Source organism: Siphateles boraxobius, unplaced genomic scaffold (assembly GCF_051911475.1).
Source record: "Siphateles boraxobius isolate OS27281-9 unplaced genomic scaffold, OSU_SipBor_1 41, whole genome shotgun sequence".
NCBI lineage: Eukaryota > Metazoa > Chordata > Actinopteri > Cypriniformes > Leuciscidae > Siphateles > Siphateles boraxobius.
This window is the reverse complement of record NW_027509042.1, coordinates 3,360,810-3,383,942: the sequence shown is the minus strand read 5'-3', so window position 1 is coordinate 3,383,942 and position 23,133 is coordinate 3,360,810. Positions and strand designations below refer to the sequence as shown.

The window sequence follows — 23,133 nt, the reverse complement described above, 5'->3', positions numbered from 1 at the left end:
AGCAGAAGGCCGATCGGGGTGGAATGATGGGAGAGTGGTGATATATTAGACAAATGCTTGGCCAAAATAAAGAGACAGAGGTTTCTTTATGCTCCGAGCATAAGGAGACTGTTGATGCGCCATGTACACATGCCCGAAGTTTACGTTTAAGCCACTCAGAGAGTTTAATTTCAAGCAGGAAGCAAAAGCTGAAAGAAATTTCCTTTTTATGGTATTGAATACTATCCGTCCTGTTACATAAGAGGTGTGAAGAATGGATACAGATAGAAGAATAGGTCCCTTCATATCTCTTGTCTCAGAGCGGAATGGATTGATGTGAAAATAAATTCCAGGGGCCCGTTGGCAATGGTGGACACATGATAAAGATTAGCTGATGTGCCGATGTGCCGGTCCCTCTCACGCATATTTTCTTTAGTAATTAGGAGGAAACGAGCCAAAGACCTCTAAGACCCCTAAAAAATATGCGCACACACAGTTTCACACTTTTCAACACAATTTATAGAGTATGTTCTAAGCTTTCATCCTTTGAAGATGATCTTGGATGTGGTAGTGATGCTGTATAGTAGACGCTTTGTGTAAAGTTATGTGCTGCGTTGTGTAAAAGACATCAGCAGCAGGGTAAGTCGACATAGACGACATAATAACATTAAATACAAAACTGCATCATTGTTTTTTAGATACTGTATGAGCAATTCTGATCTAATTACTCATCAAAATATTGTAGTACTGGTGTTTGTTATAGTTTAAAGTGTCGGGGTCCAAAACCCTGTACGCAGTCACAAATTAATAAGTATAATCAAATGTAAAATTGATCAATATTTGGAACCATTTTAAAAGTTATTTTTAAAAAGCACTGCCCGGGAAGAAAAATAAAAGTTGCTGTTTGGATTTAAATAAGCAGTCTATGACTGGATCATTGCAGTCGTTAATGTGTTTCTACCATGTTATATGTTTAGCAACAGTTCTTCTAACCCTGATTGATGGAGTGTGTAGCTTTTCATTTCTTAAACACCCATGTAGGAAGACTCATCATGACCATATTCCAGGATGACAATGTCAAAATTCATCAGGCTCAAATTGTGAAAGAATGGTTAAGAGGGAGCATGAAGAATCATTTTCAACTCTGAGTCCAGACCTTAAAATGAATTGAAAGTCTTTGGGATGTGCTGGAGGTGAGTTTACAGAGTGCTGGACTCTTGCACTGATGCACTACTCGATGAAAAGAACATCATTTCTGTTATATTCTTTCATACATCTCATATTTGACGAATTGTACATTCATATGCACTACCGTTCCAAGGTCTGGGGTTAGTACTTAAAAAAGAAGAAGAAATTAATACTTTTACTTAGCAAGGATGCATTAATCAAAAGTGACTGTAAAGGTTTGTTGATGAATAAAAAGTTCAAAAGAACGGCATTTATTTTAAACTGAAATTTTTTGTTAAATTATAAATGTCTTTACTGTCAAGGCATAGAAAACATAAAGGTTTGCTAAAGTGAATTTAAACTATTGCTACAACACATAAGCATCCATTGACCGATGAGAAATTCACAGATGTCATGAAGCTAATGAATTGTATTCCAACTTTATTTCAGACTGACTCGGCTCTCTCCACAGCCTCAATACATGGATCTTGTGCATTCATAATGTCAAACGCTCCATTAGAGCTGTCTCTAGTGTGTAAGCTCCCTAAAGCACCATGTGATTTCATGCTGGGAGAGTTTTTCTTGTTAGTGTTAACAAGAGAGTAGAGTCTGAAGCAGGGCTGGACATACATAAATATTCGCCTGGATTAATCCTTGGTTCAAGGTGTGTGTATGTTCTCAGCTCTGCATAAATAGGTGAAAGTTCATCCGAGTGAACTCCTGGTGTATGGTGTCTATGAGCGAGTCCGAGTCTGCGGTTCTCTCCGCTGTAGTGTTTACTTGAGAGGGGGCACTGTGTTCTGGCGTGTAAGTAAACGAGTATGAACTCCTGTAGATCAGCCCGTCAAATCGGATCAGAGATAAGGGCACTGTGATTGGTTGTCTCATCCATCTCCACTCGCCACTCAATATAGAAACATCAGGAACGACACTCAACAAAGACCTAGAGGACCTGAGATGGACAAAGTGTCATATTTACATGTTTACTTTGATTAAATACCCTTATCTCCCATTGTGCATTTTGTAAAAATATATAGTTTTAATATTTTTTTATGTTTTTATTTATTTCAAGTTAATAATTTTAGTGCTTCAACTTCAACTTATTTCAGTTTAACTACAATGCAACTTCTAATTTTTAATAATATTTATATTTTATTTTATTTAAGCTTAATTATTAAAATGTTTTTAGTAGTTTTAGTTAACAATATTAACAATATATATTGAGTGCAATCACTGTCAAACTTTGAAGCATTAAATGTTTTCCTCCAGGAACTTCAGATGAAGGAAGTTACACCTCACTGATTTGCAGTCATTTCAGTTGCAGATCACCCACTGACCTTCCTGACACTCGACTACAGCTCTAAGAACCTCCCTACAAGGACCTGAGAGAGACCATCATTCCCCTCCAGCCTGCTGAGACAGGAATGTCACACCACGGCATCCCTGGAGCCTTGGCAAGGTGGACACAACAAACTAAAATTATTGCACAGGGAAAAGTTTAGTATGAGTAGGAAGTTAGTTTATGCCCCTGTGCTGTATTATTTACTACATAGTGACTAATTTCAATGTATAAAATAGATAATGATTCTAAAATAGTTCATGATTGGATGAGCATGCTTGTATCTGCACATCAGTTTATTTCAGTACTAATGTGGCATGCTTTTTTAAAAAGTGCAAAACCATTGGCTCATCATGCACTGAGTCAGAAATCTCCACTTCAGTAGCACTTTATTTATTTACTTATTTTTTGATAATAAAAACATTTAACTATAAAATGTCAAGAAAAATAAACGATCTGTTTGAACATAGCTTCATCCAATGTTCAGATTTCTGCTCTGGAAATGCATGCAGATTAGTGCAGATTTAATTAGACAATGCCTCATTTACATATTTAAACATAAAATTTAAGAAAGCTTGCATTGCAAATCAATTATCTTGTACAAATGTGGTGCCTTGCCTTGAAGAGTTCAGCCAATGACCTGCAATATTTAGTGAATACTGAGATAATTACTATAAATTGTTTATTGAAAACTGTTGTCTTAATCACTTTGCTGTTGCATTGAGTTATACAGCAATAAGCCACTATGGGCAGTGTTTTAAACTCTATACCATGTTTTAAGCACTTATATACCCCTTTATTGTGATAAACTCACTGTAATCATGGCCTCAAGTGGTTTATACTGTTTTGGTACAGTAACTAGCCTCCAAGTAGCACAATATAAGAAAAATCAACCACAATCTGTAACATCCTGCATTTCAGTGTGTTTAACTTCCTTCCAATCCGTCCTTGTGACATTTCTGCTTTATGATAAATGATGAGATCTGTGCTTTGTAGAGGAACACTTCAGACCCGAATCTTGTGTTACACAGGACCTTCTGTGGTTTATAAGAACATGAGGTCATAAACTGAAAAGGGTAGCACATTCACAAAACATGTCGTATTCTAAAATCAGTTTTCCTGTTTTTATGTACTGTTTGAACAGTTTTGAGGAGTAATGGTAAAGTTTCATTAGTTAACATAAACTAATAATGAACTGAACTAATAATGAACTGCAACTTCTAGAGCATTTACTAATCTTTATTAATGTTAATTTCAACATTTACTAATACATTATTAAAATTAAAAGTTGTATTTTTTAAAGTGAGGGATAATGTATATATCTAGCTGGTTGTTATCTCAGAATAAACGCTGACAGGTTGATGAGCAGAGGAGACTTGCATTAGCCTGAAGGGGTTTATTCTGAGATAACAACCAGCTGGATGTACATTATCCCGCTTATTACACGGCTACTTGCCACATAAGTAAATAATTAGACACAAAATAATGATCTGAGTCGAAGTATTTTATTAGCTCTATAATCGCAAAGCTTCCGCAGATAAAGCAGTTGCAGCGCGGCAAGTTCAAAATAGACAGACATTTAAGGGATCCGGTAGTCATACCACTTATTTCACGGCATTTCACTACATAAGTAGTTATGGGGATAAGATATTGATTTCAGATTAAACTGTTTCAAATCGTACCTGTTTGTATCTAATTCAACAGTGTACAAAACAATAGTCGCAAAATGGCAGCAGCTGCGTTACTGGATGACACGCAAAATATTAATATGACTGAGTTTTAATAACATGTGTTCTCTGTTTTCAGCGGTTGTTATCAGGAATAACATACAGCTGGATGGCGCGATTGACCAATCAGAATCCAGTATTCAACAGAGCTGTGTATTAACATTAGTTAATGCACTGTTAAGTAACATGAACAACTGTATTTTTTATTAACAAAGATTAACAAATACAGTAACAAATGTATTGCTCATGGTTGGTTCATGTTAGGCAATGTTAGTGTAGACTTATAAAAATCATATGCTTTAAAAGCTAGCTCACTATTGCTAGCCTCTCTGCCTACCCTACCTTTAATCCAGCTATTTATGATAAACTCTAACCTGAACATGGTCTCTGCCTCCATGTCACCGAACCAGACCTTTAAGTGTGGACTGAAGTTCTCTCCGTGAAGCTCCAACATGGCCACATGTCCCCCTCCATTTAGCTAAATCACAAAAACCATGAACAATGTTAGTGTTATTTAGGTAAGAAACCATATTGTCTTGAATGTACAGCTCATATTTACAGTTTGATATTAAATTACACTTAGAAAGAACTCGTAAACATTTGATCCTGCTATAGAACCTTTTTGGCATAAATGGTTCAACAACCCTAGAGTTTTATATAACACAAGAGTGTAGCATTCGATTTCTCTTGAATTATTTTTAAAATTGATTTGAAGAGGTGTAATGAAGAAACATCATTGAGTGCTTGATTTCTGACCTCTAGTCCGTTGATCACAGGCACAGGGCTGGTGGTGGTCAGGTGACTAGCTAGACTCTCACTGAAGGTGTATTCAACCACCTCTGTTCCAATGATGGTCCAACAGGATCCATCGTTCAATAACACCTTATTACTTTCCTTGGGACACGGAGAGGCCTACAAGTTTGGATCACATGAGGGTAAGTAAATGCATTTTCATTGTGGGTGAACTATTCTTTTAATTAAATGTCTTTGCCTGTGTTTACCTGGAACTGTATGATTTTCTCATTGGACAGGCAGAGGTACATGTGGTTGCTGTCTCTGAACTGGAAAGCACATTTATGAAGCTGAGACACGGGCTCATCCACGTCTAGACACGCATGCTGCTTGTTCACCTTACGTATTACCTACAAAGAAAGAAAAGCGCATCAGTAGCTATTCACACAGCTGACTTTTTTCCTACATTTGACATGACTTTAATAGACAAACAGTGATCCTCAACCTTTTCTCGATCTTGCTTCTGAAAGTTTTAGATTTTTCTTTTTAAATTCTTTTAAAAAAATTAACATTTTCTATTTTCAAAGAAATTGAAATCGTATATTTATGGCTTGTACAGAAGCATTTAATCATAAGAGATCATGGTAGTTCTCTTAAGAAACGTTTATATAGTTTTGTTAAAAAGCAATTATTCTGTAAAGAAAAATAATGAGATTTTACTTCCATTTTTAATGAGATTTTTTGGCTTAACAAGGCCGTTTTTATTTAATCAAAAATACAGCAAAAAACAGTAATATTGTGAAATATTATTGCAATTTAAAATAACTGTTTTCTTTTTTTAAATAATTTAAAATCTAATTTATTTGTGTGATTCAAATCTGAAATTTCAGCATCATTACTCCAGTCTTCAGTCAGTGTCACATGATTCTTCAGAAATCATTCTAATATACTGATTTGCTGCTCAATTATCAATTATTATCAGTGCTCAATTATAAATAATGGTTCTTATTTTTTGAAAACTGAAAAACATTTTTGCTGCTTAATATTTTTGTGGAAACCATGATACATTTTCTTCTGGATTCTTTGATGTATAGAAAGTTCAAAAGAACAGCATTGATTTGAAATCAGATATATATATATATATTTAATGTGTCCTTGTTAAATAATAGTATTATTTTTTTTAACAGTAGTATATTTTAAACATTTGAATGGTATTTATCATGATTTCCACAACAACCACAAAAAATTAAGCAACACAACTGTTTTCAACACTGATAATAAGAAATATTTCTTAAACACTACATCAGCATATTAGAATGATTTCTGAAGGATCATGTGACACTGAAGACTGGAGTAATGATGCTGAAAATTCAGCTTTGCATCACAAGAATAAATTAGATTTCTCATTATATTAAAACAGAAAACAGTTATTTTAAATTGTAAAAAATATTTCACAATATTACTGTTTTTACTGTATTTTTTGATAAGGTGAGCCTTTTGGCCTGTTCACTGAAAGGTTCATGGGGAACTGAAAATGGTTCTCCTATGGCATCATTGTGATTGAAACCTTTATTTTTAAGAGTATAATTGTATAAACTCCTCTTCATTTTCGTTCTCAGAAATCTGATATGAGCAGACCTAAAAAAAAAAAAAAAAGATTCATCGCTTCTATCATGCACCACTGCACCTGGTCTCATTTGACTGGCCCCCGCAACACCTGTGTGCTGCACAATATGCCTGACTGTTCACACTCCTCCAAAACTGCAGCTTGGGGATCAAAACTCCTGCTGCACGAGGGCTTCAAATACACCCTTGCAAACCAAAACAAACCAGTCAGCAATTTCAAACAACTAAAACAACATTGTGAAGGTCTATTCTGTTTGCTAGTCTGCTAAATGTGGTATTTAAACGTTGTCCTTGGCATTTTGATCAAGTGCTTTATCAGCAAATTGTGGCGCAGGTTGGTAGCAGACCAGCTTCCAAAAAACACCACATGGATGGAAATTTGTAAAGAACAGACTTCAGAGAAAAAAATAAAGATTAAAAATACACAGAACATTCAGATTCAATCCAAAAAGGGTTTTAAAATAAAAAACATGCATGGTTTTATTTATACTTTGTTAGCATGCATTAGAGCACCAAGTACATTCCAGTAAGATTTTGTTAGAGAAAAAGAAACACCGGGAAACTGATTAAAATATCTAATCAGATATGTGTAATTTCTGTAGCACATAACAGAATTGTAAAATTACCTAGATTTTTATATTTTCTGACCTGTACAATACTTGTAGCCATAATGCTAAAAGGTTTTTGCACTTAATATTCAGTAAATTATTCATTAGATTGAAATGACACTATTGAGATCCAAACTTGAACTGAATTGAGCTGGAAGAGAACACCAGTGTTTTCTGCAGAGCTGCTTTATAGCTGAATCAACTGTTATTGAACCATATTGAATCACAACACTATTGCCTTCTATAGAGCTGCTTATAGCCTTTATTAAACTTATTTCATTATTGATTACTTTAACAGTTATTGAACTGACCTGAATCAACACTGAACTGACTTGAGCTGAATAATGATACTATTGTCTTTTTTAGAGCTGCATTACAATAGAATGGAATTTTGTTTGCATTCATAATTTTCTTGTTTAGCATTGCTTTTTTTATAAAGTGCTACATAAATAAAGGTGACTTGACTTGTAATGGAAAGAAAAACATTTTATACTTGCATACCATTGGTGGCAGCGCCACTCCTGAGTCAGTGCATACCAGCTGAACCACACAGCCATAACAGATGTAGCTGTCACACATGGCGTATTCACTATGAACCGCTTGCATCACCTCCACTACGAACAGAGTTGAAGCAGAGTGAGTATTAGGGTATAGCGCTGTAGGGGGCGAGAGAGAAAATTAGACTTTACTCAGACCAGGATTTGGCCTTGGGCGCTGTATAGGGGTTAAACCCATTTATGCTACATTTATACCAGCTGCTGAACACATGTTGCTGACATTTACAATTGAAGCTTTTATAATTTCTATTCTTTGGGTGAAGTGTCATATACTGGAAAACTGATTTTACTCTCAAATGCGGCTAGGCATAAAGCGTTTGTAAGAGTTTACTTACTCTTTCACGTTGGACGTCCAGCATGGAGCTTTGGCCAGTTGTTTCTAGACTTGTTTGGGTTTCTTGTGTTTATTTAGCTACTGTGGTGAACGGTGAATTAGTCCTAAAAAGATACAGTGGGTCTGTGTGTACGCATGGGTGAACCCGGGCTAAAGGAAATACTTCCGCATAAAGGGTTTCCCATGTCATTAGAAGGTGCAGAGTAAGTTGTTATAATAATACTGTTAGGTGTGTAGTATTTGCGCCAATTTGCATGCAATTATTACTAAATGAGTCCCAATGTTGTTAAACATATGAATGTTACATACCCATAGAATTTTGTTGTTGTTGTAAATTTCTGTTTTTTTTGTTGTTGTTTTTTTTACATCATTACAGTGTATTACATTGAGTTTAAGAAACAAATGGCGAAAAATAATGTGAAATTATATGTCATATATGAAGAGGACACCAGGACTCAGTTAATAATAGTATGAAAACCAGAGTCTATAACCGAAACAATGTTGTTGTTTTTTTACATTTTTATATTCAGTATACCAGTCTATTTTGGGTTCCAGGCAATTTTTTTCTATAATATTTCCTCTGTAAAATATGAGAATAATAATGTTGGAAAAATATGTTTAGAAACTGTTTGTATTTTCCATTTTGTATGCATCCAAACTATGCACAAAGACTTTTACAAAGATTCTCAACTATGGTATGAAAGATATTAGAAAATTATTTGATAAACTATTTTACTTTACACAATATGTGTGTAAACATGGCCAAAAATAGGTTTCCCCATTATATACAATGGTGTTCATTTGGGCAACATGTAAAGAAATAAAGAAGTAGCTATAAAAATGAGAGTAATAACTTAATAACGCTAAAATGCCAGATAAGCATGCTGTTAGTCCTGGTGTCGTTTACAGTGGACATGTATGAAACTGATGCATGTCTAATAACAGAAAGTCATATTCTGATTTCAAACCCTAATAAAGTTGTCTTGATATGTTAAGTTACGACAAACAATATGAAAATTAGTCAGATAATTACATGATTATAATTACAAAATATGATCATATTCCCATAAGAGTGCTGATTTGAGTCATTCAGTCAATGTGCTCTTTACAAGACATCCAGACTTAAAACCTGCTCATATGGTCTCAAAGACATTTGTTAAATATAATGTCCTCTACAGAGGAAAAAACTCCATTGCTGGCTCTCAGGAGGATGTAAAAGAACATTAACCCAGGGTTCACAAACATGTAGTGTGAAATCTTGACAAGATTCATTACTAACCAGTGTGAAATATGAACCCTGTGTTAGCAATTTCCTGTGTGAAAAGCTCATAAATTATAGTTTTACATCATTAAAAAAAGAAAAAAGCATTACATCACAAACCTAAAGTGACAGTGAATGCCGTCCATTGTCTCGCGCTGGCGACAAAAGCCCCGTCTTCCACCGCCAGGTAACGTGTACTGACCGTCTGTGACCGCAAGCGGTTAAACAACGACACTTTTGAGCCTGAGGGAATACACACTGCAGAAACAAACACACATTTTTACAAAAACTAAAACTATGGGCAAACAAAAGAAACACCATAATATTTAAACACTCACTGACATATATGCAGACACATTCATACTGACAAGAAGAAAGCAAACACAAATGACTGATATACTTTGACTAATGCCAGTCTGTTCTTTTTCTAGAACTTTGTCTCATTGTCTGTCTCTCCCACAAGACGGTGAGGAATTCAACGTCACTTGACTGCTGCTCTCAGATGTCAAGCGCCTCTTTCTTCCCCGCAGAACCTCTCTGTGGATCCAATAGTCAATGTCAACAGCAGCTGCCCTCTTAGTGTGTGCTTTAGGATCAAAAGGTTAGAGGTCAAATGTCTGACTTCTGTGGCAATGGCTGCTGGGTGACACTCTTTAGCGACTTGACCTCACTTCTCATACATAAAGACACAGCAACACAAACTTACAGGGGTTCGGTTTCTACTCCGGATGACCCTTTTATGTAACGGCCCCTAGTCAGTGTAGGCGTCATATTTGATTTGATCCCAATGAGGGATTTTGTATTGTAATGTCAACTGTTAAGTTAACAAAACTAAAAATAATAATAATAATTTTGGGAAAAAACATGGGAAACTGTGGGCTGTGAAAATTAGTCATGACTTATAACCTTAAAACTGTAAAACTGAAATGCAGTGGACTGAATGTCAATTGCTTGCATCAAATTAAATCTAGACTTTCAGAATTGCACACACATGCACAGACTCACGGTCAGCATTCTTCATGGACTGTCTCTTCTGTGATGGTTTGGAGATGACTTTAATGAGTCTGCTGTTAAATGTGCCGATTTCTTGCCCTCCGCTGTGAAACAGGTGTAGAAGCAGGCGAAAGTGCTTTCGTTTGTCAGTATCTGAGATATACAAGGTTTTAGCGCAGGCAAACATCTGAAAGATAGAATTGAGTAGACACAAATGAGTCAGTTGTTAACGTTTACAAAAGTTCAAAAGCTTGGGCTCGAAAGTAAAAGAAGTCTCTTATGCTCATCGAGGATGCATTTATTTAATAAAAAATTTAGTAAAACTGTAATATTGTGAAATATTATAATTAAAACTTTCGTTTTTAAATGTAATTGATTCCTGTAATGCAAAGCTGAATTTTTAGCATCATTATTCCAGTCTTCAGTGTCACATGATTCTTCAGAAATCATTCTAATATGCAAATGTGTTGCTCAAGAAACATTTCTTCTTCTTATCTATGCTGAAACTGCTTAACATTTCTGTGGAAAATGTCATTCATTTCACCCCAGAATTCTTTGCGGAATAGAAAAATCAAGAAAACAGCATTTATTATAAAAATAAATCTTTTGTAACATTATACATCTTTGCTAACTTCAGTCTTTACTGAACAAATTATTGCATCCATGCTGGATAAAAGTAATAATTTCTTAATGACCCCAAACTTTTGAACAGTAGTGTAACTGTCAGATGTATATACAGTCTTAGAAGAAATACTGTAAAATGTCAGTTCATATTTAGATCTCTGACTTTTGGTAGCAGACTTTGATTTTTGGGCAAATCTGAACACAGTTTGAGACATTTTTCAGATCTCTTCTTAAGAGGAGGCACGTGGGGGTTTTCCACAGAATACAAATCTGAGAACTCAAATAACCATTTAATCTCATTGCTGCTTTTGGAGAGATATTAAAGAGATATTGTTTATGATTATTATTTCCTCAGGGCAGGAATAAAGCGACTAAAAGATCAAGCCCATATTCTTGTTTCATCCAACTGCCCTCCTTACATAAACCTAGTTGTAATCCAGGTAGAATAAACATATGATTCCAGCTCCAAATCTCTCTGTACACACAGGAGTCGTGTTCTCTCATAAGCCTGACAGACTCTCTCCTCTTTGATCGCTGTGTTTTGGCAATGTCTCACCCTCTTGTCTGTCTGTTCCTCGAAGCTCAGCTTGAAACTGTCTGTCCGTGGATCAGTGGAACTGTCCAGACCCATGTACCCGAAAAGCTGACAACTGGACTCACCTAGACCTGATGCTGAGTGAATATGAATGGGAAAAATTAGAGTGAATTACAATGGTAAGAATGAAGATGCTCTCACAAGCCACTGACCTTTAAGCTTCTCCTGTCTGAGTTTCCATCCGTGTCCAGTGAGGTACACACAAGGAGGGGGACAGAAGAACCTATGGAAACACACAAACTATTTTTTTTGGAATGAGACATGAAGAAAGAGGTGTGCAATAGTCTTACTCTCTGTAAATGATGTTTCTGTGAGTGATAAAAGAACCTGGTGGAAATATGGCTAAAACAACCATTTGTAACATGGTAGATGGTTTCTAGCTAGGCATAATCTCTTCCAAGCTGGTTAGTCAATCTTTATCAAGCTAGACAGAACTGGTAGACCATCTTGAACCAGGAACAAACCAGCATCCATGTTCCAAAAAAAAAACAGTTTATGCTGGTACGATGTGATTTCTCCAGCAAAGATTTGGTTTAGACATTTTCCCAAAAGCTAAACCAGCTGATTTTCAGTACATAGTGTGTGTGTGTGTGTGTGTGTGTGTGTGTGTGTGTGTGTGTGTGTGTGTGTGTGTGTGTCCTGGTAAACCCTACATAATGTAGACAAGATGTCCCCACAAAGATGGTAATATCTAAAATCCTTGTCCTTGTGGGGACATTTTTTGGTCCCCATGAGGAAAACAGCTTATAAATCATACTAAGTGATGTTTTTTAAAAATGCAGAAAGTTTTCTGTGATGGGTACGTTTAGGGGTAGGGTTAGTCTAGGGGGATAGAATATACAGTTTGTACAGTATAAAAATCATTAGGTTTATAGAAAGACCCCAAAAAACATGAAAACGTGTGTGTGTGTGCATGTATATTTCACTTTTTTAACATGTATATGCACAGATGTAAATAATTTTTACCTTTTCTCATTCCCATAAGACTTCTGAGCAACTTTGGCATGCAAGATGATCACTGATTGGTCAGGTCTGAATTGAAGGTATTGCCTCACTGAATCTCTGGTTACCTTTTGCAACAAGGAGAAATTTTGTTCCTCCCTAGTGATGCACAAAAATATTTATTTTAAACTGGCATCCTCTGCAAAGTAAACTATCTGTACTTTTCTCAAATATCCTATCATGGAATATTCATTTATATTGTGACACAATTTGAACATTAAAATTAATGTATTGAAAAAAATTGGGGCAATAACAGCCTTTTTGGCTGTCCTTGACGTTTGTGGTTAGTTTTGTTGAGCTTTCTGACATTCACCACAGCAACAAGCAGTCTGTATGATTCAGTAATAGATATTATAGAGTTTTACTGAAAGATATACATACTGAAATAAATAGTGGGCTTGATGTGTAGACTGATGCAGAGACAATAAGAGAACAGAGAATGGCACTTTCCCATCATTTTTGAAAAAGAACATTGTTTTAGCTAGAAAATTGTATACACATATTTGGGGATATACTGTATAAATCCTTTTATCCCAGTGTCCCTTTTAAATCATTTTAAGCACAGAAGAAGATTTTTATAATGCTTGTTTTATTAAAACGTTAAGAAAGCATCTTTCATGTTCCACAGAGGAATAAAAAAGTATTATGGTATTGGAATTACGTATGAGTAAATGACATGTTTTTCATTTTTCAGGTGGACTATTAAGCTCTTTGCTCTCCATGTACGTTTCTAATGAAAAACGATGAGGCTCATAACACTTAATTAACAAAACTTTGATCAATTGTTTCACATGATCTAGTTATTCATTTCTCTTTTTGTTTTATTATTACACTATCTGAAATGGTTTATTTAATTAATATTATGGTAATCTCTTGCCCTAATTTTGTTCAGTATTTAACAGTGCATATTTTTCTGGGAGTCTTAATTCCTAGGAGTCCAATGATATAAATGTGGTATTTCCCAGCAGAGTTAGAATGTTTCAGTCTGTCTGCCTGGGTTTTTATTTGAGGAATTCCCAAGAGGATTTGGGGTCAAAGGCAGTAATGTTACTTCCTACTTTAAGCACATTAGGATGGAAGTCAAATTGGATCCCTGTACTCGGCTGATATTTCGAAGAATGTTGGTAAGTAACCACTGATTTCCACAGAAAAGAGAGCAAAAAACTATGAAAGTCAATGGGGACCAGAAACTGTTTGGTTACCAACATTCTACAAAATTCTACAATATTTTGTGTTCAGCACAAAAAAAAAAGAAATTAATACAGGCTTGGAACAACTTGAGAATTTTCATTTTTGGGTGAACTACTGTATCACTTTAAACGACCAATTACAGTAGGCCTATCTAAAACACACTTGACTTTCCTTTCGTATAAACTGCACTCTAAGATCTTAAACGTTATAATTGGTCGATTACCAGAATACAGGCACTATTAATATTTCGTAGAAAGCCTGACAAAATAGTATCATCATAAATGAAATTCAAACTGATAAAGTCAGCTCTGTGTTCACAAATGGCACTTCAAGAGCTCGTGCATCAATCGTGGACTAAAGCAGAACCGCAAGGAATTTCTGAAGGCTCACTAAAAGAAAGCTAATGTTCTCACTCCTGCAGCAAGCAACCCCCCAAAGAAATCCTGCCTGCTCTTCCCATTTCGGACGGGGGTGGGATCTACATTTCAAACGTGCTCTGCAGATTTAATACCTGACCAATGTCCTGTGACTGTTCACTCCATCCCAGAATAATCGCCTGGAGAGGTTACTACTCACCTTAAGGAACGGCTTGACACTTTTAATAGGCTCCCTGAACCACTTCAGCGTCGTTTTTGTCGTATTTTTGGATACCGTTGCACACTTCTACAGGAGAGTTTGTATCTGTGTGATTACCTGAGGTGAGTGAAGCACGCGCCTGATGTGTACAGGTGAGAGGCTTCAGTAGAGTCCACGATGGCCAACCCTGGAGAATTAAGAGGAAAACATCTTTGTTTCTTGTGTTTTTGCTACTAGTTTTATTGAGTTGTAAATTAAGCAAAACTACTGAAACTGTTTGTTTAATGACATGAAGACTGACCTTCTAAAAAATATTTATTACTTATTGCAGTTGTGAAATGGTTAAACATATGTAATGTGTGCAACATGGTAAATGTGCTTAGATGAGCAATATTTCCGTGCTATTTTTTTTTAAACGGGGCTTTCAGGCTAAACGTCTTCTGCAATTAATTTGGGAAATATTTTTTTTAATCAATAAGGCTAAATAATGATAATAAAATACTGCATTTAAATACATCAACGTTCACATATATAATTTCAATTGATCTCAAATAAGTATGTTTTTATGTAAGTCTTGAGAATGATGACATAGGCTAGCCTACTTGGAAATAAATAAAAAAATTGTGGCGATATTTAAAAAATATACTCGATTTGTTGAATATATATAAAATCTATGCGCATTCTTAAATGTTATGTGACCCATTTTCAAGATAATAGTATTGTTATGGTCGCATCTCGTGCTCCTTTTATACCTGCGAAAAGTGCATTTGTTTAAAATAGCATATTAACATACTATTCATACTATATCTGCAGAATGTAGTCCTATGCTGTGTAGCCTATGTAATTGTTCTGTATCCATTAAATATGATAGTGTGCAATATAAAACTAAGCGAACTGTGGAATAGCCTACTGTTTCCCACAATGCAATGGTCTCAAATTGACCTACGATTTCCAAGTAGGCTATGTCTCTGCAGGAGAGTAGTTATTTCTTTCAAAGTTAAGAGTCTGCAAGAGTTATTTCTGTCAAAGCTGTTAACTGTAATTTTCAACCCATTATTTGTAATCTAGACAAAGTTGAATATAAATTGCAACATTTATTTAATGATTGATTGATTGATTGATAGCCCGTTGATAGCCCAATCGTTGAATTAAACATGCAACATCATTAGGTTATATGACAATGCAGTTTACTAACGTTTGAAACTTTTATTCTTGCATATTTTATTCTGTTTAACATAATATTAAAGCAACTGTGACCGTAAACAGTAGCCATGCATTAAGTACTCCATTCTGAACACAGCCAAGATCTAAATATAGATCAGCATGTAACAGACTGGCCGTGTTTAAAAACCTAGTGTGCCGCCAAGCTAAACAGCATTTCCACAATGCTGTCTAGATAGGCAGCTCCCTTGGTTTTGGGACACCAGTACATGCTTTAGGTGCGCAGTGGTTGGCTGGAGGCGAAACCGTTTTATTAGTAAGCGTCACATCTGCTTTCAATCCTGCTTTAACAAGAAGCTGCTGTTAGTTAATCTAACTGTGAAGCTGTCCGTCAATCTGCTGCCAAAGAAACCACGCTTGTCATTTTCCTCCATTTGCCCTCTTCCTCTAATGCTCCTGTCTTCTCTCTCAGTGCCTCACACTGGGTTTTTCTTTGGTCTGTCTGAGAGAAATGTTTACACTGTGAGGCTTTAACCCATGGAGATCCCTTTGGACTAGAGCTGGGATCTGGGAAGCTTGAACAGTCTTCCAAAGATATACTCAGCACACTGAAAGAAATGTGCTATCACTCTTCTTTTTTTTTACTGCCAGTCACCTTTTCTCACTCCTCTATGTTACTATGTTGGGAGGCACTGTCAATCTCTAAAGACTTTTTTTTTTCTCTTCTAAGTTTTAATGCTCAGAGTTTGCTGAAACGGAAACCTAGTGATAGGATCATATTTCACACCAGAGTCAAAAACTTATACTTTGCTTAAGGAATATAAAGCATATTTTTGGTACCATTAAGTTTAAGAAAGTTTAAAATACAATTTATTTTTCTTAAATGAATGCCCACCATTGTTAACAAGCATGTTTCTTTTTTTAATGTTTTATTTATTTTTAATCATTTAATTTTTTAATAAAAATATAACACAATAAATATTAAATAATATAAATTTAATTTTTTAAATTTTATTTCATTTGCTTAATGCTTTCCCACACTGACCTGTTTCTCTGTCTCCTTTCCTTTGGTCCTGCATGACGCTCAGGTGTACAACAGCTGTTTTGAAATCTTCATAAAGTCCTCTACTGTGCCAGACTCTCCACTGTTGTTCATCCTACCTGGTTTTAATTTATTCTCTCCTTTCGCAATGTGACAACAGTGTAACTGCCAGAGCTCTGTTGTAAGAAGACTTCTCCATCTCCAATTCCAATAACTGTGTTATCAGCCTTATAGGAGTACTTGTAAATCTATGAACATGTTTGCTTTCAGAGATAGTCACCTTTACTCAGGTGCTGAATTCTCACGCCTCCCTCCACGTGGCAAGCAGTTACTGATATAAGTGAACATGGAATGAGCCGTAAAGTCCAAATAGAAATAAATGTGGGTGACATTTATTGCTGATTATGTTGTGGAGAGAAAGCATGGACACCAAACCATCTGGCTTTTCAGTTACTACCAAGAAGCAAACAGGAATCATATTGAAAAGGATAAGTGATTTTACACAACTTGGTAGTCACATGGAATTGGCATTAATGCCAGATGCAGGGCCTAATATTTTTAAATTTGGGGGGTACGTGTTCATTAAAAGAGCAAACCCCTTTTACAAGGTCCTGCATGTTCTTCAAAGCCAGTTTAATGGAAACAATTGCAAAGGCAAAATTTTAAATCAGTACATACAAATGGACTGGAATAACAGCACCTCTTTATATGTCTGCTATGTTGAGCTTAATGTACTGTTAAAGATGACGTGGGCTGCCATCCAAAAGCCAGTCATGTTGCTATATTCTCTGTAAACATTAAATAACCACTGTAATCTTCTGAATTTATTGGCTCTCTGCCAGCATGATGTGTATGACCATACAGTGCTGAAATAATGAAAGCTGAGTTAAGGGTCTCCGCAGCTTGTACGCACACACTCAAAGCCTAATGTACACATATAGCACAGAAGGCTTCATTGTATTAGCACACAGGGGACTGAAGTCTGCCGTTTACCTGGATGCCACTGAAACCGACAGTTATGTGCAGAGTCTTTATCAAAGCTTTGAGAAACCACAAACCAGCACTGGTCATAGAGGTCACTCTATTTCATGCTGAGAGCTGTATATAGAGATGCATGTGCAATATCTTTTCCTTTCTTTGTCTTTTTGAAAGTAGTAAATTCACCCTAAAAGGAAAATTCTGTCATTATTTGCTCGCACACGATATTTCAAAACTGTATGATTTTATCTTCTAGATTAAACAAAAATTACCATGAAGATGCATGTTTGATGTCAACGTGGCATGTTTGAATGTGTAATCTGTAGAAGCAGTGTATATTTTTCTAGCACCAATGTTAACAAATGAGAGCATTCACATCTGAAGCGTGACAGACACTGTTCAAATGTTTGATGTCGGTAATTTTAGAAGGTTTTTGAAAGAAGTCTCTTATCCTCACCAAGGCTGCATTTCTTTTAATTAAAAATAGAGTAAAACGGTAATATTGTGAAAAGTTATTATAAACTTAAATATGTGTTTTCTATTTGAATATATTTTACAATGTAATTTATTCCTGTGATGGCAAAACTGAATTTTCAGCATCATTACTCTAGTCTTCAGTGTCACATGACTTTCAGAAATAAATCTAATATGCTGAGTTGCAGCTCAAGAATCTTTAAAAAAATGTTTTTAATGTTGAAATCAGTTGTGCCTCTTAATATTTTTGTGGAAAATGTGATATATTTTACAGGAATCTTTAATGAATAGAACGTCTTTCTTTTGTAACAATATAAATGTTTTATCAGTTTAAAGTGTCCTTGCTAAAAAAAGTATTTAAAAAAGGGTAACTCTTTATTTTACAGTCCTGTTCCGCATGTACATACTATGTACTTATAGTAATTACAATAATTGGGTAATAACTAGGTACTAACCCTGAACCTATCCCTAAACCTAACCTTAACCCATGTTATATTATATTATATTACCAGTACGGTAACTACACTGTAAGTACACATACTGTAAAATAAAGTGTAACCAAAAAAAGCTTACTTACCCCAAACTTTTGAACAGTTGTGTATGGCCTTAAAAATGGCATTTGAGAACTATGGCAAAGATTATTAGCAAATAATAGCTTAGTGTCTATTCTTCGCATAAAGCTTTCATACTTTGAAAAAGACTTCAAAAATTACAAATAAATTTGCAATATAGTGCACATCGTATGGACAACTTTTATGGTACTTTTGTCACAAAAGTACCATAAAAGTTGTCCATACAATGTGCACTATATGGACAAAAGTTTTGTGGAGTGGAATAGGTAAATAAATACAGAATTTAAAATTTTGTATTAAATCTTTCTGTAAGCATATCAGCTTCAACTCTGCAAATTGTACTGCTGAAAATCCTGTTTTTAATTGAATAGATAGGAATGAAGCACAGCAGTAATCTGTCTGGCTGTTTTATCTGCTGGGTTCAGAGACAGTAAAATTCATGCCAAACCATGACACACACTAGTGATACCATGACCACTGATAGTGATAACCCTTATCAGGCCCTTGGAGAGGTAGATCCCTTTGCGAAAGTCAAAGTGACTGACAGCACTCTGTTTACAGCGCCAGTGTCCCAGACGCAGTTATTTTCCAGCAATTACTTCACACAGCTTTTGAACTCGGAGCCTGTGGTGGTGTGATTGGCCCATAAGTCTATTAACTCATTCATGTTAACAGTCTGTTTAGAAGTGCTGCTGTGGACCATCTGTTTGGTGTCGCCGTTTTATTGCAAGCTCAGACTGGAATGTATGGCTGCCTTTAAAGCACAGATTTCCTTTGACCTGCAATTTTTCTGTTTCCTTCTCTTCTCCACCTACAGCCAGTGGGATTTTCACGGCGAGATTGGGCCTTTGTCGACGAAACATGACACGTGTGTTGGTGTATGTTGGTGTGCTAATAGCCATAATGGCTGCAACAGAAGGAAGACCTAAATCAGGTTGGTTAAACCGCCGTTATAACACTAATAAATCAATCTTGACAGTAACAGCGGTAGACACTACCTCAGAGTCTGTTTATTACACTAAGCATTTAGTGGTGGCACAATTGTGATTGTGTTGGCAAATCAGATGGCCATGGTAGAGCATGTTTTTTTTATCAGCTAGATCTGCGGTTCTCAAATGATTCACGATCCAGATTTTACAAACCAAAATGTTTATATTTACATGAACTTCATTGGCTCAATATGCAAAATTATTAACATGAGGTTAGGCTGAAAAGTAAAATGGACTGCATAATATTGTCTTTATAATTTGAGTGTTTGGTTTCTAAATGCCTCTTAAATGTCTATGGTTTATGCTCTTAGCAGCCATTAATTCACCACACAAAGCATGTTTATCCTTGCTTTGATGGTGAACCTTTATTTAATGTATACTAGATATTTTATTTCTGATCATTTTGTTCATGGATACCAAGGAGCAGGTCAACCATCTTCATAATTTTACTACTAAATGACGGATTAATTTGGACCTGAAAAGAGTTTGATTAGACAACATTTAATGTCAGCAACAAAAGATAATAGGAAGGGATTTCTAATCCCTTTTAAAAATTATTACAAAAGTCATTAAAACCATTTTGGGGTTCCCTAAAGTATCTTTCAGTGATCAGTTCTTCTAAGAACCATTTTTTTCCTAAGTGTCAAGAATATGTTAGTAATCTATAGAATCTTTTTATAAAGAACCTTTTGTACACTTGGGTTGGGTTTTATGGATGTAAAAGGTTCTTCATGGAACCATCAATGCCAATAAAGAACTTTGTACTTGTACTTGTTTTCTCATACTCACTTTAAACTGTGTCAATATTGTCATTATGTGGTTTTTAATTCTATTTTCCCACATTTTACAGCTGAACCAAAGTGCAAATCTGGTCCGGTTGACCTTGTGTTCATCATCGACGGCTCCCGCAGTGTTCGCCCCCATGAGTTTGAGACTATGCGCAAGTTCATGATAGACATCATCCATGAGATGGACATTGGTCTGGAAGCTACAAGAGTTGGCGTGGTCCAATACTCCAGCCAGGTCCAGAACGTCTTCTCCCTCAAAGCCTTCAGCAAGACAGCGCAGATGGTCAAAGCTATCAATGAGATCATTCCATTGGCACAGGGCACAATGACCGGCCTGGCCATCCGTTACGCCATGAATGTAGCCTTCTCTGCCGAGGAAGGCGCCCGTCCCAACGTTCCCCACGTAGCTGTTATCGTGACGGACGGTCGCCCTCAGGACCGCGTGGCTGAAGTGGCAGCTGCTGCGAGAGAGTCTGGGATTGAGATCTACGCCATTGGTGTTGCCAGGGCCGATATGACATCACTGCGAGCAATGGCATCACCACCGTTTGAGGATCACGTGTTCCTCGTGGAGAGCTTTGACCTTATTCACCAGTTTGGGCTTCAGTTCCAAGACAAGCTTTGTGGTAAAGTGTTTCTCCCTGGGAAATATGCTCAAGAACCTCAGTGAATGAATCTAGACATTTGTGTTGAACTTTTCAACTTTTTGGATTCTTTTCTACCTCAAACCTCAGCTCAAAGTTGCAAGTTTTCCTTAGCAATAACAAAAGATATACAGTACTGTTTGAAAGTTTCGGGTTGGTAAAAAAGGTAAAGCTCTTGGAAGAAGTGTCTTCTGCTCAATAAGGCTGCATTTATTTGATAAAATAAATTTGTAATTTATTTAATAATATTTTGGGTAACAATTTAGTTTAGTGTCTAATTCTCACTATTAACTAGTTGCTTATAAGCATGCATATTACAAGGATATTGGTTGTTTATTAGTACTCATAAAGCACATATTAATGCCTTATTCTGCTTGACTTTATTCTACATCCCTTAATCCTACCTTACTTAACAACTACCTTACTAACTATTAATAAACAGTAATTAGGAGTTTATCAAGGCAAAGGTCGTAGTTAATAGTTAGTTAATAGTGAGAATTGAACCCTAATCTAAAGTGTGACCATCTTTTTCATTATAAATGATTTTACTGTCACTTTTGATGTGATGCATCTATGTTGAATAAAATTATACATTTCATTAAAAAAAAAGTATTACTGACCACACACTTTTAAATGGTACTGTTTACATTTAAGATACATCGTGAAAAAATAAATTAATTCTTAAAATTCTTTTATAATAATATTTGAAAATGATTTAATCAAATTTATTACAATCTTAACATTTTTATTCTTTATTGTTATTTTTTTCAACAAAAATTCTTTGCCATTTTTGTTAGAGTAAAATTGACTAAAGATGGATTTTGAGGAATTTACTAGTTTAAAGGACATTTTTGTCAAAAGTCAAAACAAAATAAAAACATTGGTCGTGAACATTGGTTCACGTTGTCCTTTGATCTTTAAATCTTTAATTTTTTTCTCGTTGAATATCCTATTTCAACAAGGATTCAAATGCTTAAATCTTATGCTGACTTTATATGAATCCTTTTGCTTTTATGCCCTGTGATTGTGAACACTATAATTCAGTTTTTCCTGCTTTCGCAGCTCTCATATGTGGATTGGATTTTCAGGGATGGACTTGTGTCTGGAGTCAGATCATGGCTGTGAGCACATCTGTGAGAGTGCGCCTGGTTCCTACCACTGTCTGTGTCTGCCTGGATACACACTCAATGAGGACGGCAAGACCTGCACGCGTGTGTACCCTTACAAATTACACATCACAGAAGTATGACATAATTATCATTCCAGTGGTGCTCAACAGGTGTGTGTTTGCTTCTTGCAGCCATTGATTTATGTGCTGAAGGGAAGCATGATTGTCAGCAGATTTGTATCTCTTCCCCTGGGTCATTCACATGCGACTGTAACACGGGATACACACTAAACGACGACAAGAGAACTTGCACAAGTTAGTGATGCACGTGCTTGATGATATTTTTTGTGTTTATGAGCTTCTTTTGTTGTTGTACAGTTTAAGATGACTAGTGAAAATACTTATATTTTTATCGTTTGAAAAATAATGATTACAACAATTTGAGTGAATTGTAAAATTTACATAAACGTCTATTTTAGTAGACTATACAGACAAGGGTAACGTTCGGAATAGCATACTACCACACTATTCATACTATTTAAACAGTATTATGTATATTGAATACATAATTCAGTATTATGTATTACTTAAATCCAAACTTAAAGATCCCAAGAAATCACAGAGTGAATTTATCTCCTGTATAAACATATGTTCCTATTGAAACTGCTGTTATTGTAGTATTTAAAACAATAATAATAATTAATTGACTTTTCGTTTTGTTGTTTTATTTTTGTCATTTTAGTAATTTTTTAAAAATATTTCTATTTAGCTTTAATTTATATTTATTTCCGTTTTAGTAATTTTAGTAACTGCCAAAGAAACATATAATTTTAAATTTTAAGTTTTACATCTAACATTATATTTTATTTAAGCTTTATTTTAATTAACAAAAGTTTGTGGTTAGTCTATTTTACTGTACATGTAGTAACAGTGGATTACAGTGTAGTTACCCAAGAAAGTACTGTTTATATAAGGTAACTACATGGGGTTAGGTTTAGGGATTGGTTCAGGTTTAGCACCTGATTATAAATCAGTTATTGTAATTACTATAAGTACATAGTATGTA

At 35.4% G+C, this 23,133-nt stretch overlaps 2 protein-coding genes across 4 annotated transcripts in view; one reads left to right on the top strand and one right to left on the bottom strand.

Moving 5' to 3' along the window:
• Positions 1–1,570: 1,570 nt before the first annotated feature.
• On the bottom strand, positions 1,571–16,697 carry rbpjl (recombination signal binding protein for immunoglobulin kappa J region-like). The gene is made up of 12 exons (XM_077197840.1): positions 16,518–16,697; positions 14,429–14,498; positions 12,509–12,643; positions 11,695–11,765; positions 11,504–11,619; positions 10,336–10,510; positions 9,451–9,588; positions 7,680–7,792; positions 5,214–5,354; positions 4,969–5,124; positions 4,587–4,690; positions 1,571–2,098 (listed from the first exon to the last, which is right to left on the bottom strand). The coding sequence occupies exons 1-12, from the start codon at positions 16,549–16,551 to the stop codon at positions 1,825–1,827; spliced, it is 1,527 nt and encodes a 508-aa protein (XP_077053955.1). The 5' UTR covers positions 16,552–16,697; the 3' UTR covers positions 1,571–1,824.
• Positions 13,874–23,133, top strand: part of matn4 (matrilin 4) — a 32,256-nt gene continuing 22,996 nt past the window's right edge. Inside the window, exons 1-5 of one of the 3 annotated variants that reach the window (XM_077197835.1) lie at positions 13,874–14,433; positions 19,356–19,472; positions 20,378–20,941; positions 22,048–22,170; positions 22,260–22,382. In XM_077197835.1, coding sequence (XP_077053950.1) covers positions 19,400–19,472; positions 20,378–20,941; positions 22,048–22,170; positions 22,260–22,382 — 883 coding nt within the window. In that variant the 5' untranslated portion in view covers positions 13,874–14,433; positions 19,356–19,399. The remainder of the gene's footprint in view (positions 14,434–19,355; positions 19,473–20,377; positions 20,942–22,047; positions 22,171–22,259; positions 22,383–23,133) is intronic. The other 2 variants (XM_077197836.1, XM_077197837.1) reach the window with 2 other exon arrangements.

Excerpts from the sequence above, each read along its gene's own strand:
- rbpjl (XM_077197840.1), bottom strand. The coding sequence starts at position 16,551 with ATGCAGGACCAAAGGAAAGGAGACAGAGAAACAG. Across the intron at positions 14,499-16,517 it reads GAAAGGAGACAGAGAAACAG|GGTTGGCCATCGTGGACTCT; the intron begins GTCAGTGTGGGA and ends TTAATTCTCCAG. Across the intron at positions 4,691-4,968 it reads CTGTGATCAACGGACTAGAG|CTAAATGGAGGGGGACATGT; the intron begins GTCAGAAATCAA and ends TTTGTGATTTAG.